The 18625-nt window shown below is 37.8% G+C and overlaps 2 protein-coding genes across 2 annotated transcripts in view; both read left to right on the top strand.

Annotated features, from left to right (window-relative positions):
- The window catches only part of LOC118648757 (icarapin-like), a 32684-nt gene extending 17112 nt beyond the window's left edge, over nucleotides 1-15572 (top strand). The window contains exons 2-4 of the mRNA XM_036295164.1: nucleotides 1107-1181; nucleotides 10546-10652; nucleotides 13685-15572. Coding sequence (XP_036151057.1) covers nucleotides 1107-1181; nucleotides 10546-10652; nucleotides 13685-13939 — 437 coding nt within the window. The 3' untranslated portion in view covers nucleotides 13940-15572. The remainder of the gene's footprint in view (nucleotides 1-1106; nucleotides 1182-10545; nucleotides 10653-13684) is intronic.
- Nucleotides 15573-16366: 794 nt separating this feature from the next.
- LOC105836285 (syntaxin-5) lies at nucleotides 16367-18622 on the top strand. The gene is made up of 5 exons (XM_012680220.3): nucleotides 16367-16736; nucleotides 17110-17366; nucleotides 17636-17836; nucleotides 17911-18032; nucleotides 18161-18622. The coding sequence occupies exons 1-5, from the start codon at nucleotides 16367-16369 to the stop codon at nucleotides 18318-18320; spliced, it is 1110 nt and encodes a 369-aa protein (XP_012535674.1). The 3' UTR covers nucleotides 18321-18622.
- The last annotated feature ends 3 nt before the right edge of the window (nucleotides 18623-18625 follow it).

The raw sequence follows: 18625 nt of genomic DNA on the forward strand, positions 1-18625 counted from the left end.
TTTGTCCCCATTAAAATTCACATTTCCAATTTTCTCTATATTCTCGTGGGAAAAATTTTTTGTTCTATTACGGGATCAGCAGCGTAAAAATTTGCAGAAATTCGTGAGATTATTTATAACATATTCTATTCAAAAGTTATATGTCGCTTCGGACGATTTTACAAAAAAAAAAAAAAATTCACACGGATTTGAGATGTCGTGGCCATGTCGGTCGGTAATATTCGTTAGAAATCCTTCACGAGCACACCGCTATCTGAATTGGATGATGTATGATGTAATTAGTGGTTATTTCGCGCCTAATTGTCCGGGCGATTATGACTTTTCCGCGTGTATATCGTCACAGCTAACGCTGCACTGCTCATGGCGAACATGAGAAGGAAGTTTTAAATAGCGCCATCCTAAATGAATTGCAGAATAAGTTTGCTCATCAATATGATATATTTTAAATTATTAAGTGCAAACATAGACGTGGACGTTAAATATAAAAGGAAATTTAGATAAAATTTAACTCGAATCATTACACATATATCTATAATGTAATTATTCATAACTTTGTAGAATTCGTGATTGATTGATTGAGTAGTTGAAAACGCTGGCAAAAACTTTAATGCGTTTTAAAAAGAACTGTAAAACCGTTTGATATTTTGTCATTAATTAACAGGACACTACAAATGTATTGTTGGGTTGGCTAACAATTCCATGCGGTTTTACCTATAAATGAATGACGCTTTTTTTAGAAAGCAATAACTTTAGAATATATTGGCTGTGATCCCACTATCTTTTGCCATCTTCGAGCACATTTCATAAATCCCGTCTCAAAGAATTTTTTGTTTTTTGGGGCGAGAACTAAAACCTATTGGCAATACGGAATTATTGACTGATCTAATATCGCATTGTTATATCTCTCTTTAAAAGAAACAAAAGTTAAAGATTTAAAATACATTGTAAACATACTTATTATATTATTTACTTATGACATATTTATTATCTAAAGAAAGCTAATATGATCAATTCTAGATTTGATTATATTATAATTAAATTAAGCAAGCACATTGACTTTCATCGTCAAGTGTATCGTATATTGAAGACGACTATTTTTGTTTCAGGTATAGGATATGACTCTGATGAGGATGATTTCGACGGCTACTTCGGCGGTTACTCTGTGCCTAACTTATTTTCTGGTTTGTAATATTTACATTTATCTCGAAATGAGATGTACGTCTATAATATAACATTGATTCCCGCGATTGTTATTTCTCTTAACTGCACTCTCTCTTAAATTACATTACTATATTTTTCTCTTTTCCTCTCCACAGTTAAAACCGATAAATATTACGTTTGACACACAAACACACACACACACACACACAGGGAGAGAGGGAAAGAGGAAAAATAAAATTGCAATGGAATATTTCTTTGTTTAAGAAAAGTTTTAGAATATTTTATCGTTCTAAAATTGAAATAAAATAGAAAAAAATCGATTTAGTAGAATAAATTTCACGTCGTCTGCTGTTTCAATATAACACACTATACATTAGCTAATTTTTGTCAATATGTATACGCTCGTCCACATTTTCATCGCACACATGTATGTTTCGCGCTAGACACGGGGCCGCGTCAAAATATTGATTTTATTCATCCCGATGCTGAATGCTCCATTTTACTGGAAGTACGTAATGGAAGTAATGAGAGTGTGGTATTTTTGCCGTTGAATACCACACGCCGAAGATACGAACTCTATAATGGGCGACCGCGCGAAAATCTGACGGAGCTAAATACAGGGCGCGAACGCCAACCCGTTATTTTCATTAGCACCTCCGCGCTTTTGCGCTCCGGCACATTCCGCCGATTTTGCGAGCGCGCGGTGGTACACACGCGGTACACAGTGCGAATTTGCAGTGTGCCTCTGACAGGTGGATCATAGAGGCGTGCGCAAATATCGCGCACGTATCGTACGGGCGGCCGGAAATGCAACGTGCATCCACGATTGCATCGCGCGCGTCAACCTCACATCCCGCTTACATGCGGTTTGTCTGAGCGTAACTTCCGTCAGTCTGCGCCTACAGGGACATTTGGTATTGTTTATGGTATACCAATTACCGCGCGTTCCACCGTTCGCTACGAACGAATCTTGCTTAGCGGTATACATCCATGTATAGTCGACTAACCAATAATCATTCGGCATCGTTCAAACACCAATTATTACACGATGCAACATCTGCATTATTTTATGTTGTATACGCGAATATCGTTTACAAATATATAACATAATAGTTCGTTACGTCGATCGAAAGCAGATTTTCGCCACATTTATCCGAGCAACTTAAATATAGCGTATCGCGGTTACGAAGTTTAAAGCTATAAAATCAATTTGCAAATTTTCACTCTTGTAAAGTTTTATTCAAAATGTATCCAGATGAAACGTGAAGGAGGAAGAATGTTATTTTTTAAGGAAAGGATAAACATGCAATTTTCAATTTAAAAAATAGTAGACCGTTTGAATAAGAAAACGTCGAAAAAGAGGCGAGAGTTTCTTTTTACGATCGAGTCACGGTTGCCAACGTATCTTTCGTATCTTCTTTCCCAAACAGATGATAATAATAATCAGAATTTCAAATACACTCGCACCGTTGTCGGTGCATTAAGTCAGCAGTGGCGCGCCATGCGCGTATTCTCGCAGATTATCGCGCGGCTTTGCGGAAGGCAACTTCCGCTCTTCCGCGTTCTAGGTTGATCAACAATCTCCCGTAAACCAGTTCGACTGCGGGAGATATGTGCGATGCATGTGTGTATGGGTGTACGTGTGTGTGTGTGTGTGTATCCGACCGCGGTAATAATGTCTGGCGGGTAATGAGTCGCTTATTCGTGTGTGGGCGCGTACGTGCCGCCCGTCACTCTCGTTGCGCAACAATTGGAGCTCTGGGATCTATCGCGAAGGCCCGATACCGGCCGCCCGTAGGTCATGCCTCCGCTCCGACAATACATCGCTATTTGGTCATCATCGATGATCGCATTTAAGGGAATCCGCATGCGGAACCGGACCTGCATTAGTGCGATTTGCACGCGCGCGCTGAGCGAGACGATATATCGGGGCCAATTAAAATCCCCAAATGGTACGAATGGACGTCTCGAAGGGCGAAACATTTTAACATTCTTCTCGTCGAGGGAGAAACCGATAACCCTCCGGAATATTGAAGAACAAAATTTAGAATGTAAATATTCTTATATATTTATCTTTATGTGGCTTGTGGAAATAAAAAAGAAAGAGGAAATCTCTCTGATTGGAATCTAGGAAGGAAAACTAACACAGTAAGGTTTCGCCTCGCTTCTTCTATAATGTTTACTCTTCCTCTTCCGGAAGAGTAAACATTATAGAATAGACAAATACAAATCGACGCTGATATGTAACGTCTTCGTATTCCTACGGTTGTGCACCGAAGAAATTTGCAGAAGATGAAAGCACACGTTATACAGTCGCGATCGCAACCGCGAGTGCTGCATCTGAAAAACTTATTTATCTTCGAACGTTGTTTTTTTTTTCTCTCCTCTCCCTTCTCGATCGAGCTCGGCGACTGCTCGTTGTGTGCAAACGGTGTTAAACAAAACGACGACGAGTGAAAAAGCCGTTCGCGCTTGTATATTTTCGTGCCTTTTTACCTAACTAATATTTAACAAAATTCTCGTTAAATATTTTTATGCGTTTCGCGCGCGCGACGCGCGTTTTATAAATATTTATAGAGCCCAAACAATATGCATCAAACATCGAATATGCATCCGAATGAACGGGAATTTTACACGGAGAACGGCGACTCGCCGGGCGGAATCGCTGGCCTGAAAAATTCGCGCGATTCCCCGAAATGGAGGCGACTTTGGTGCAATTTCCTTAATGCACGTATAAGCGCTATCGCGGTTCTTATCGCGGGGTGTGTAGCTATATAGAGTAAGCTTGTATAGCGTTACGTCCATCGCGCCGTTAATCGATATACGTTGCTGTAACATTACACCTCGGCGCGAGAGAAAGAATAACAGGTAGCCGTGGTATTCTAATGAAAGGCCATTACCAGAAAATATTGTTCTAATTAGCCAAGTTGCGATTACTAACGCGTTACAAAAAGTTACAGATTCTCTCTCCGCGGCGGAAGAAAGGGTCGATCGATATAAATACTCCGTAAATTCGGATTTTATTGGACGTAATGCAATATTGAACGCCGTTTTTCAGGACTTTGGGAATCCAGCACGTTCAATACCGACGATATTAATTTGATTAAATCCACCTCTATAAAAAGCTACAAATGGAAAAGCTTAAAAATTAAGACGACTCCTTGCATAATTGTGTTAACTTAATTATATCGTCGGATCTTTTTATCATTTCTTCTAAGCTCCGCATTCACATGTCGAATTCAGTTAAATATGATATTACATTATTTAGATGTACCTTAAATTTATATTTGTTTTCGAATATCGTATTATTTAAATCAGACTTGAACATCAAATTTGATTGTCGATGATAACATTGTAAATTCCTGCCAGAAAAAACAAAGTTAATATTGAAATAGCATTTTTCAACCGAGGGAGACAAGGCTACATGAATTCGTCATCTGTCAACCTACGTACGTAATTATGAATCCTGTATGGAAAGAACAGCTTTGCTGAAATATTTAAAAAATTTTAGCAGATATAAGTCTGAAAATAATTTGATTAGATATTAAAAATAGTCAATAAAGTTTATTGGAATGCATAATATGGACTGTCGCAAAAAATTTTGACATCCTAGCAATCAGTTTGAGAGTCTTAAATAATTGTTTCTATTGATCTAAATGAAGATTACTTAATTGCAAGTTTATATTTAGCTAAACTTTTAGATGTTCAGCAAAATCATTCTTTCCATGTGTGCAGTCCGCGTAAAATTTGGCACACGCGCCGCTAGTGACGAACACCTCCGTGAAAGGCATGCTTTTGACGTCGTAAAAACGCGCGACGAAGAAAGGTGACCGATCGATCGGCGTGATTAACAGTGTTATCGCGTGGAATTCGTAACAAGATCCCGAGATCCGACGTACAGGTAGGCGAGACCGCACGTGTGGCGCGCCCAGCAGAATAAAAATCTGTTGCGGCGATGTACGTCGTGTTTCATGGCCTTTCGAAGTAGCGCAGCGGGTAAAGGTCGCGACGTTTAAACGCTAATCTCGCGACAGCATGAAATAATGCAGACGTGAGAAACAATGCTGCGCATTGTAATAAATAATTTCCCGCGGTAAAAAGTGACATTATTCTTTTAAAAATGCCTTTACAAAGTTGCATTAAATATGTAGTTGGATACGTTTTAACATACAATAGATTCAGAACAGCCGCATTAAATTAAAAATACTTGTTTTATTAAATAAACTGTTAATGCTAAAGATGAAAGGATATTGCGAAGAAAATACACGGAGCATTTTCTTTTGAAATTTACCTTCAAAATCATGATAATCGTTGGGCAATATGTTTCCATGAATTTTATATAATTTTCTCTGATTATTATATCTATCGCAATAAAATATAAAAATAGTTCGATTAAATTTTACTAAAATTTTATTAAAATTATATTAAAATTCTTTGAAATCCCGTTGTTATATCCCGATTATATCATGATTTTGAAGATAAATTTTGAGAAAAAGTTCTCCTTGTATACGTTTGAAAACTTAAAAATGCTGTTTATTTGTACCAGATATTGATAAAATAAAAGAGAAATAAATTGCTAAATTTTTTAATTAAATAATGCAATACATATAAATATATGTGTAGGGTAAATGTATGCGTCGAGAAGCTGTAGATGTAAAGCCCCGGAAGAATATTGAATAGTTCCATAGTTTAATGTCATTACGAATTTTTCTGAGCGTTGATCCCTTTTGCAAGCCGCCTGTCCTCTTTCAGGAAAGAAAGCTTTCCCCTATCCTTAAATTCCGCTTGATATTGCATGCGGCATGATTAAAGCACGACCAAAAATTAAATTTTTTAGAGAAAATTAACAGGTCGTGCAGGAGAATTAATTGACGCGACTATTCGCGACCTCTGCTATTTTCAAAATGCTTTCATCTCTCTTTCGGCATATTTTGCGAGGTAACCGGCGATGGACGCGCATCATCCATACACGCCGCAATCGTGCGTATATACGGCAAATTAATAAATTAATGAATTGATAGGTAAATTTGATGATAATTCTGCGCGGAGCAATTTATCGGGAAAATTTATCGAGAGAGAGGGAGGCTTAATGAATTCACGATATTTTTTGATAGCCCACGGACATTGAAAAATATTGTAAAAATGTAAAAATATAACGGTGTTGAAGTTTTACGAAGTACAACGTTATGTTACAAGTGCTAGATTAAAACGCTTTCGTAACGTTAGAGATACATCTAGGGAAATTTAAAAAAAAAAAAAATATATATATATATATATCAACGAGGTGCAAAGATAGATGCGCGAGCATTGAGAAATGTTTCGATTTTTGTCACTGAAATTAAACTTCCGATCGACTCCTTGGACGAAAAGGCTCGTGAACACGCAAGGAAGGAGATAAACTCGTACTACATAGCCGCATGCGATCCTTTACGTCTATCTCATATGTCAAAGCTCACAGGGGCACTCGTGCGGAATGCGGACCGCGACGAATAGTTTCAGTAGTATGCCTATTTGCAAGTCGCGACACGCTCAAGTCCCCCCGTGACGTCAGCCTCGAAACTTTGATTATCTACGCTACCGTGCGTCTCCGATCGATCGGAGTGAGAGACCGGAGATTCGGCCGCGCGAGGCCACCTCTCGTCCACCGTCCATGTGGAATCAGAAATTAAATGCGCCGGCACACGCGTTCGAGAAATTCGCGCGCTCAACGCGAGAGATCGGGCTGAAGATAAAAAGCGAGATGACGAGAATGGAAAAGAAAAAAAAAAATATAAGTACTTCGCCTCACGACACAACAAAGGCAGGCGGTGTTTCGCAAACACGCGCGGATTGGAAGGCAAACGAAATATCGATCACGGAGCAAAAGTTGCCGCGGGATCGAGAGCGCGCGGCCTCAAGGTCGGCACACGAGAGGCCGTAAAGTTTATCAGATCACTTTCACCATCGAGAGAGGATTTTAACGAGTGGGGCGCTGGCCAAAACCAAATGAGAAAGACGAGATAATCGGCGCGGCGGTCCCGATCCGCCGCGCCACGTTGCGCCGGTATAATTCGTAATCCGGGGACTGAAAGCAACCACCGACACGCCGAATGGGACGGCAATTTATGGTATAATCGTTGATTGCACGACTCGATGAATCGTTATTCAAATCCGCGTGACGCAGCGCCGTGGGAGCCCGGCGGACTGGAAATGGGCCCGGGGGACCGGGAGCACGAGCGGGTATTGATGCCATTTTCCCAATCATTTCACGACCTGTTTATTAATTTTGGCGTCACGAATAATTAGGAATTTAATGCGTATGGCCGTACCGTCGTCAACACGGAACCTCCAATTCCGTGCGAAAGGAAGAGACATATGTGACTTTACCGGAAAGTCACTTCTGAGAAACTGCGAGGATTTCTTGAGAGAATTATCTAATCTCCACGTAGATTGACTAATCTTCATGTAGATTTTATATCATACACACAGAAAGATGCATATAGGCATACTGTAAATTACGAATTAAGGAAATATTACTTATTTTAAATATTTTTGTGTGTCCAAATCTATAATATTCTAAGTTTATTGCAGGCATCAATTCATTCAAAATATATCTTAGATTCTAGTAATTTTTAATACTTCAATCAAGAATATTAAGTTAAAACAAACGTTCGATTTGCTTATTCTGATTTTTATTCGATAAAATTTTATAATCTTTGAGAAAGTGCAAACTTTTTTTATTACATGATAATGAATTTTATTAAAACTTTGTGATGATTATATTTTAAGGCCATTATCAAAGAAAATATTCTTTATAAAGTATTCGTAAAAAATAACTGTTACTTGAAAGAAGAAAAGTAAATTTAGTAATAGTAGATTTCTTAGCAGTAGAATTTACATTTTTCTATATATACGTGTCTCTATACTCTACGCTGTACCTTTTTATCCTCCGATTAATTCCGTAGCCGATAATTCCGAGGTGATTTCCATACGCAAATATTTAGAACTATTATGCTAAGACGTAACCGTGAAACGGATTATATTCATGCTAAATATATGCATAGTGTGTCTCATCTAATTTTCAGGCCAGTGGTTGGCCTTCTCGCGAACTTTCGATAACCAGTCGGGCGAGGTTTCATTTTTGCGTGATTCAGAGCTCCGTACAAGATATATTTATTCTTCGTCGAAAGCTGATAATTAGTTTCTCTTGCACTTTGTCAATAAGGCGTCGTCATCGTATCTAATTTCATGGTAGATAAATCAAAATTAGTTCGTAATTAAAGTTCGTGACACCTTCTGACGGCGACATGAACAGTAATCGTGCCGATGAGAATTTCATTAAATCAATTATACGATCACGATGATTTTGTTTTTTTTACGAAATCGACGGCGTTTAATTTTACAAGTTTTGCTCATTATATATCATTATTAGATGAGTAAACGTTAAACCGACACTTTAAATTTCGCCCTGGGGAAAATATCGTCAGAATTTGCATTTTTAAATATTTTTATACTAAATCATTTAACGATCCGCGACTCGCGTATGATAAAACCATTACTTGTTGCTCGCTAAACTTGCGGAATCGATACCGTACATCCTTTCGCTGATTTAGCGTATTTGATAAATCGCGCGCCTCGTATTCGGCTCGCGTCGAATTTCGGAATAAATGAAAATTATGGACGGGCCATTTTTAACAATAACAGGCCGTTTTGCTAGCTAATTAAAATTATTGCGTGCAAAGAGCCGGTAACGCGCCGATTTCAGCGGCATATCCGATGTCGTTTCTCTCCCACTCTCGGATTTGCCACCTCCACGCATTGCAGATTTTTCTGTATGCAAACGAAGCCACTGCCGAATAATATGCTGGCCCAGCGCGTCCTCATTGAAATTCCACACAGCAATAATCAGCCGATACAGTCGACTATTTTACTCCGGCAATCGCATTGTAAGCGTAATAAAGTATGCAAAATTTATCGGCACGGTCGGCGTCCTCACCGTTTTATATGTATGTATATGCCATCCGATCACGCGGCATAAATTATTATTACATTTTACAAAATACTGGGTCGCGGGATCAACCACCATTTTATTTATAACACGTAACAACGACGTCTTATCGCGAAACTTGCGGGAATTGTATAATGACATGCGAGAGTCCGTATACATGTAAACATTCTTGCGCATAAATATTTATTCGAAGAGATTCTAATTATGCGGAAAGGCCAAGATAATGGCGAGACAGGGAAAAAAAGGATAGACAAGGTCGATATAAAAAAAAAAAAATAAAAGAATTTGTTAATAATCTCTAATAACGTGATTAAATTCCGTTCGACTGCATCGCTATTTAAATTACGGTAATAATTACGTAGTAATTACCGATCGTTCGGAGAAATAATTTCACATTATAACGAGAGAGAAGGAAGAAGGGAGAAAGAGAGAACACAAATACGCCGCTAAATAGACTCGATTATTACGTCCATTCGCGAAATGCCCGATTCCTCGATGCACTGCACGCGGTTCTATCGACGACATCCGAAAAGAGTGACACGGATGCGTTACTCTCATTTGTTGTTTGTGATGTACCACCATTCGGCCCTTGACTTGTCGCGCTCGCTGGTGTGCGCGCGACCCGATTCACGCCAAATCGCAATAAAGCGCTATTGGATCGTTAAAATGAAACGGAACGCAGACAACGGCGGAACGCAATCGTTAAACGTACGACCCGGTGTACAAGAATCCCGGCCAAAAACTGTTACGCCTATCTTTAATACATAGTGTGCCGATCTTTAACACATACATATATAGTTGCCTGCAACACGATCTTTTAATATAAACAAAATCTAATTTACGATGAACCCGAAAGATTAAAATAAGCAGCAAATATTCGATAATAATTTAAAAATATGATAGGAGGACAGATTAAAAATAAAATAATAAAAAGGATATGATGCGATGTCATAAAAAAGAAATGAGTGGAATAAATATTGGATGAAAATTACATGTGCATCGATTAATACGAGAATAAAACAATTTACTGCAAATTAGATATTTGTAGAAATTTTCTCTTTACTTTTTTTTTTCCTTTTTCAAATTGATCATCGTGCAATTCGAATCAATGAGCTCGTCACTGTACGCTTCATTTCCTAAATCAAAAATCATGGAAGCGCAATTTTGTCGGCCGACGCGATTGCACACAATTCTAATAAGCGCGTCATCCCCAGATACTTGACAAGTATTTTTTAAATATCGTGCTTACATCTGCTTTTAATTCATTTAAATTCGTCTATTGCAAGCGCACTTTACAACCGAATCGTTGTTATTGACATTTGCAAATATAAAATCAAATAGTCAATTAAAAAATTGTACAAAAACATTTCTAATTGTGTGTCTTTTTTTCCTTTCAGATTATTTCAACAGACTCAGGCAACGTATCGCGGATATGTTCCTGGACCCGCACAGTATGACGGACTTCAAGATTCCCGAGGGAGCGAACACAACTTCCACGACCAAGGTAAATACTCGACAGACTCAATTTACACAAATCAGAAATCAGTAATCCATGGAATCAACGGTTTCGCTGCCGTTCATCAAAGCACTGTACGATTAATCGGTAGGATTATCGTGTCCCCCTTTCTTTCCCAAATTCTGTTTGATGTGCGGCCGCGTGAATTGAATTTCGGCCGGAATCCGCGCGGAGAATCAACGACGTCGATGCGATCGTCCAAGAGCCAGAGTAAAATAATCCCCGAGCGATACACGCGCGGAGAGGAAGCTCCGCGTCGCGCCGGCTCTGGCCGGACGCGTCGCAGGCAGATAATGCATCGCCAGCAATTTACGTACACGTGTAAACTGCAGCAACGAGATGACGGCGGCGGGACACTGGAGGCGGAGGCGAATGAAGGAGAAGAGGGGGGGGGGAGAGGATCCTCTTAACAATGGTACAGGTAACGCCAAGTGTACGGGGGAGGGTGATCGGATTACCGCATTTCCTGTCGCGTATTGTTACACGCTCGGCTCGGAATCTGCGCGCCGCCAGATCTCTCCGATATGTAAGTCGCTTAATGCGGTAATGCGACTTGCCGCACAATGCGCGACTAACGGAAGCAGATAACTGCCCGCCGAAAAGTTTCGCCCGCTGCTCGCTAATTCTACCGGCTCGGACACCGGCGCCGCACGTCGTTCGCACGCAAACGGACGCAGGGAGAAAAAGAGAAAGACGGAAGAGGGATGAGTCTCGTCTCTTTTGAAACGTTACCAGGCCGTGAGAGAGAAAGAGAGAAATATATCTTTCCTTTTTCTATATCTTTCTCATTAACGTACGATTATTATTCGTAATAATCGAGATATTTAATCGCGAGTTCTTCCAATTAAAAAGTATCGATCTCGCTTATGAATAATATCTCTCTGCCATTCAGACGCCGCCGAGGCATTAAAAGTACAGACGTACGTGAAATGTAAGAACGCATTAAAAACGATGACATGTGAAACTGAAGCGTGATTTGGCATTTTGTTAGAAAAATGTAGAATTATTGTGGTATGTACGCGGACTTTCCTCATTGCGCTTTCACACATAGAAAGGTATAGAAAGTTTAATTAAATAGAGCGATTCTAATAATTCATATACCGAAGCGCGCTTATCTTCTTGTTAATGGGCTAAACCGCCGCATTGTGTATCGCACTGTCATGTACTAAACGCAGTTGAACTCACGCAGAGCGTTGCAAATTCTTCAATAATGGGGCTTAATTAATTTTGATTATGCGTTTGTCAGTTGTAGAGCTGCAAATTGTTCGATAAACCCGTTTGCGCCCTTGTCTAAACTAGTTCCTTCGGGTCTACATATGTGCACACATTACGTTATCTTTTCGAAGAACTTTGTTACAACGGTTCAAACTACATTTGAAAATTGATAAGAGATGTTTGGAAATTGTTAAATCAATTTGCATTTAAGAAACACTTTTTTTAAAGGATGTTTTACATACACTTTTACCAATATATTACTATTTATATTTCAAACTAGCTATGTCCTGCCACGCGTTGCTGTGGCTCTATTCTTATGCTACGTTTTTTTCAAATTTTCTTTGCTTTCGTTGTTTAACTTTCAAGAGCCTTGCTTTACTGTTGCTCTTTTTATTTTATTTTTGAATAAGCATTTATCTATCTTTAATAAATCTAATATTCATTTATTCACGTATTTCTAACTTTTTTTTCTAAAAGCTGCCATGAATTTAGAAATCCATTCAAAAGACTGTTTTAAATAAGTTCTTTTTTTTAAATAAAATAAAAGCCATCTTTATTTTTCTTATTACCTTAATTTAAACACAATAGAAACATTATTCGCCTCTCCTGGTCTCTCCCGATCTCTCCCTGTCTCTCCCGGTCTCTCTCCGTCTCTCCCGGTCTTTTCCCGTCTCTCCCGGTCTCTCCCCGTCTCTCCCGGTCTTTCCCCGTTTCTCTCCGTCTCTCCCGGTCTCTTCCCGTCTCTCTCGGTCTCTCCTCGTCTCTCCCCGTTTCTCTGCGTCTCTCCCGGTCTCTCCCCGTCTCTCCCGGTCTCTCCCGGTCTCTCCCCGTCTCTTCCTATCTCTACCCGTCTCTTTCCGTCTCTCCCGGTCTCTCCCCGTTTCTCCCGGTCTCTCCCCGTCTCTCACGGTCTCTATCCGTCTCTCCCCGTCTCTCTCGGTCTCTTCCCGTCTCTCCCTATCTCTCCCGGTCTCTTACAACTAAGTTTTACACATCGCAATAAACTTTATATAAATCATCTTCAATATTTAAAGTATTTATATTTAAAAATTCAGATTTTTTTCAATATGTCTTAATTTATTTTTGAAAAATTTCATACAAAACCCAGTTTACTTTTAAAAAATCTGGATTATAGCGTCAAATTATTTTCTATCGGTCACATTGTAAACAATTTTACACTGACAAGAATCAAATGAAAAACGGGACATAAATATAAACAGGTAATAAAAAAATCCGGCAAAAACCAAATGGATCCAGAGGTTTGTTTTTTTATTTTAATAAATTCCTTAAAATATTAATTTTTATATTAAAAATTTTTTAATAATATTTCTTTCTTTTCCTTTTATTATTATTAATGTTGAAAAAAATAAATGTTTATAAAATAGATAATAAGTATAAAATACTTTCAAGAACCAAACAAGTTTAGATATTTTTTAATTGTTTTTTTAATAGGTTCTCGAAATATTAATAACTCTATTACATGTCCGCTAAAAAATTACCATGTGTACAGTGAACAATTTAAAAATGAGTTTTTTATTCCCTGAAAATTTAACTTTTTGAATTTAATTTTTATAGGACCCTTCATTTCCATTAGAGCACATTTTTAATTTTCATTAAAATAATTTTTATTTCTGGTAGAAAATTACTATCAATTCTTTTAAATGCAAAGTAAAACAATCTGTGACTTTTTTCATTATTTTGAAAATAGATATGATACGTTCTTAACTGAATTCACACGCGTATCTCGAGAGATTGAAGTATCATAGATTACACGTTAATAACTGACTTCCTTGGTTTAATTGCAGATTATCAATGGTCACGTAGTGACAATCAACGAGACAACTTACACGAAAAACGACGCTCTGGGCGGCACTGCATTCCGCGTTCGCATAATCGACATAAAGCCGCAGAATGGAACCGATAATTCGACCGTTGAAGTCAACGTACAGCAGTCAACGTTGCCGCCGTCAACGGTGAAGCCGGAGCCGAGCGAAAGCCGCGAAACTGTTGAGGACTTCAACAACGAGGTATCGCCAAATACAGAGACCCTGACCGCCTAAAGGACGATCAGTTTACTCTCGGGACGTGTCGAAGATCCAGCGACGTCCAGGTGGATTTCGAGGGAGAGAAGAAACAATCTTTATTACGTGGCTGTAGTAGAGTAATTTCGGTGCGAGTACGCATCGCGTTAAAATAAAACATTACTGTAATATATATACATATATATACATATATAAAGTTGTGTTTCTGTTGTTTCCTATCGCTTCTCGATACGGTAGTTTACGATGTTTACCTCTGTCTATCCGGGGAGAAAAAAGAGATCGTTGTCGCTGAAAAGGATAAACTGGAATATTTACAAATACGGATAAACGAGAGTTGAGAAGAGAGGGGGCTAATTGGTTTCAATTAATTTCGATAATTTGTTTAATTTTAATTAATTGATTAAAAGCTTTTAAATGATTTCGAATCCAATTAAAATTCTCAGTTGAACGTGGGATTGAAATAGATGAGATTTGAAGCTCAATGCTCGTTTACGTTTTTCAGTTAAACATTTTATACTCTGAACAGTTGAATTTTATGAAATACTCCTAAGAGACGTCGGAACTAGCGTTTGTTATAGAAATAAAATGTTACTTTGTCGTTTCTTGTATTTTTCAGATTAATTACTTAGACCCCTCTTTCTAATATAAAATATTCATACGTATCCTGTATCACAGACAAATCGAAATGGCGTTGAAGATATTTTTATATATTTTATAAATTAGTAGAAATAAAACTGATATGTGATAATTAAACGCATGGTTTTGTAATCAATATGTATTTTATATATATAATTCTCGCATATCCGTTCAGGCTTACATGAACGCCAAGCAAAAAAGGTGAAAGCACCGATACTTGGAGCCACATGCTCCATTTATCATTTACGTATCACGCCAGTGACAGTACTGGCTGACAGTCATATTTAAATATATACATGTATATATGTGCAAAAGGCCGTTTTGTAATAACTAATTATATCTATCGTCCGCCAAGCGGAATATTTGCGCCAGTTTGTCACGTTTCATGCGACCAAATACGAATATGAAGTTAATTACAAAACTGCTGTATCATATTAGCATATTACTTCGTATGCTTATGAAACGAGGCGAAGAAATTTATGTTGTATGAAAAAGATTGCACAAAGTTGATATTTAATAAAACTATATTTCCTATGCATATGTCCAGATATTCCTATGCATATGTCCAGACATTCCTTTTTTAACTTCCTTGACCTTGATGATATCGTCAATACTGAAAACTAATATCATGTAAGAGACATGTGCAATTTATGTGGTCAAATGTCTGCGCAAATAGATGTCTGTAAATGATTCACAGAGGAAAAAATTGACAGAAAGATTCACTATGGAACGTAACGATTAAAAAAAAACTACATTTTTTGTATTGTTACTCTCTTGTATTTTTACACATAAGTACGTACACAGATATATGTTCTTACAGATTGTATAAGTCGTGTTGTAAGCTGAACCGGAAAAAAGTTAATACAATAAAGTAATGATAATGTATTACGACACATAGTGTATCCTGTTTCAACAACTATAGATAATTTTTAATTTACATAAGTATACGATTTAAATATTCCGACATGAATCTAAATATTTTGATAAATAACTAGATGCAACTATACAAATAAAGTAAAAGAAATAAAATTTCTTGAGATTTTTCTATGAAACTTTTATGATCAATTCCTTTTTTTTGCAACCACAGAAATATAAGTTTTTATTTATAACACGAAAATGTTTGTGCTAGTAACAGACAAATTATATATACACATTTAAACAAAGAATTGAAAACATCATATGGTAATTAGTCCATTGGTAATCATTTTTTAAAGTTTTATTTTTTTTTCTTTTTTAAACGACGTTTAAAAAACCGCGTTTTTAAACAACGCGATAATTGTTATCCAATCTTTAAACATTTAAAAAAAAATGTATTTTAATTGAATTGATTGTCATTGATGTTATGCTTTTAAATTTGCAATTTTTTTCTCTTATTTTCAATATTGACAGCATTTGCAGGTCTATCGTCGGTTACGCAAAGCGAAATTGCTGTGGGCGACGGCCGTTTGAAAGTTGCGCGTCCGCGAGTTTCCGAGTGCACACGAGATGGCGCGTCGTCGTCGCGCGGATACCACGTGGTTTCGAATCTGTCGCGTCGTGACAATGCTTTTTCTATGATCCAATTACATACAGGCGCGTATGCACTCACACCGTGCGACCGTGCGCGTACGTGAATGAACGTGCCTCGGAGGCCTGTCATGTGTGGATGTCATGCGGACGTGTCCGTCGCCACCGCCTCCGCCGTCGTCACCACACCATCACCACCGCCGTCGCCACCTCGCGCTACAATCTGTTGACGTTATCGTACCCGGTGGTGATCGAGGTTCTCGGGATACGCGCGCACGTGGAGAAAGCTGAGAGGATGCTGCGATGTCAGCACGCAGACGTCACGTCGTAGGGCCCGTTGTAAATCGCGACCTTGCGAGCACGAGCGACTCGCGACACTATCGCGATGGAGACGAGGCGAGCGGCAGATTGTTGAGCGAGGAGACTTTCAAGGAAAGTGAGCAACAGTCGACGACGACGACGCCGACGATGACATCCCGCGACAGGACTAACGAGTTCGCCAACGCGATCCGCTCCATGCAGAGCAGGAACATAACGCGGACCGTTGCCGCAGGCCTGCAAAATCCGCGCCGCGCACGCCAGATACAGAGCTACTCGAACTTCATGATGATTGCCAAGAATATTGGCAGGAACATTGCCAGCACGTACGCCAAGTTGGAGAAGCTTGCACTATGTAAGAGCTTGGCCGCTACTGCTGTTTTACCTCGCCGACGGTTACAATATGTTACGTCTGAGTAGAATGCAAAATTATATCTTTGTTACGAGGGAGATTGTAGATTTTTAGGGGGACATTGTGTGAAAGTTAATCTAATATGCTTGGACTTTCACACATCAAAGTTCTCTCTCAAGAGGCTACGGAGAAGTTTTTGTTGAAAGCATTATTGTTAAAATTATTACTGGCTGTTACTATTGATTTTTATTGTCTAGGATTTTATAATATACATAACGAAATAGAAAGAATAATAAGATGTACTAATCTCATAGGAATTAGCCATTTAAAAAATGTTAAAAATACCCTGTAATAACGTAAATTAATTGTGTTGCAGTGGCCAAGAAGAAGTCCATATTTAACGACAGACAAATAGAGATCGAGGAGCTTACGAATATTATAAAAACCGACCTAAAAAGCTTGAATCTTCAAATCGGAAAACTACAAGAGCTTGGAAAATCACAGAGAGAAAGCTTTGGCTCTTCCCAAAGTCATCACATTGCCTCACATTCAACCTCGATTGTAATGGCATTGCAATCAAAGCTAGCCAATATGTCCAATCATTTCAAAAGTGTTTTGGAAGTTCGTTCCGAGGTATGTATAACCTAAAATAATATATTTTCTGTTGCTTCAAATAATTATCGTAAAATATTTTAATATAGCATGAAATAATTTTGACATTAAAAAAATTAATATAACATGAAATGACATGTTTTCTTTAATATCTTTTTTTATTAACAGTATTATTGAGCAATAAATTTAATTAATATTAATGAAAGAGACAGGAAAGAATAAATGAGACAGAGACAAATATATTAGGGAAAGTAATAAATATTAATATATATAAATTATTTAATGCACAGAATATGCGGGAGGAACAAAGCAGAAGACAGCAATTCACTCAAGGATCTCTGTCCACTATGCTCCCCCCAAGTGTTGTTTCTGGAAAACAAGGTTCTTTGTTACTACAAGAAGAAATTTCTGGAAGAGATAGTTCAATTGCAATAGATCTTGAACCGACAATGACTCAGCAACTACAGCAATCAATTATACAAGATGATACCGTAAGTAATAACAGTACACGAGTATGAAATAACTTGGATATAACAGCGAGTACATATGTATTTGCTTGTTGAAGGATGCTTATGTGCAATCGAGAGCCGAAACTATGCAAAATATAGAATCTACTATAGTAGAGTTAGGGGGTATCTTCCAGCAATTGGCGCATATGGTTAAGGAACAAGAAGAAATGGTTGAAAGGTAAGGAAAAATAATGATTATATCGATAGTAAAAGAATTGAAGATGATTGTTTTTAAATATATTATTAATTTGTCAAAATAATTCACAAGTATAAATAATTTATTTGAGATATATAATGAATTTGCAGGATAGATAGCAATATAGAGGATACTGAACTAAATGTGGAAGCTGCACACACTGAAATATTGAGATACTTTCAGTCTGTGACAAACAATAGGTGGCTAATGATAAAGATATTTGCAGTCCTAATATTTTTCTTTATATTTTTTATAGTGTTTTTAGCATAACAGTATCGATGATTGTATTTATAATATCATTACACTTTATCATCCATATCTACTGTTTGTGATATAGAAACAGAGAGAGAAAATGGTTTTTACAAAACTGCGACATACATACAGACTAAAATGAAAAGATATTGCGTGCATTCCTCACTCTTTCCCTGAATTGTGAATATTGTAAGTACATTTAAATACTGTTGTATGTATTTAAATATAACATTACTTGTATATCGCATTTCGCTGAATATAAAATGTAAAAAGGAAATATTTCTATAGATATATAATAAATAATAAATGCATAATTTTCATTT

The sequence above is a fragment of the Monomorium pharaonis genome, chromosome 1, assembly GCF_013373865.1.
Source record: "Monomorium pharaonis isolate MP-MQ-018 chromosome 1, ASM1337386v2, whole genome shotgun sequence".
Lineage (NCBI taxonomy): Eukaryota > Metazoa > Arthropoda > Insecta > Hymenoptera > Formicidae > Monomorium > Monomorium pharaonis.

Excerpts from the sequence above, each read along its gene's own strand:
- LOC105836285 (XM_012680220.3), top strand. The coding sequence starts at position 16,367 with ATGTCAGCACGCAGACGTCACGTCGTAGGGCCCGTTGTAAATCGCGAC. Across the intron at positions 17,367-17,635 it reads TTTTGGAAGTTCGTTCCGAG|AATATGCGGGAGGAACAAAG; the intron begins GTATGTATAACC and ends TTTAATGCACAG. Across the intron at positions 18,033-18,160 it reads CAAGAAGAAATGGTTGAAAG|GATAGATAGCAATATAGAGG; the intron begins GTAAGGAAAAAT and ends ATGAATTTGCAG.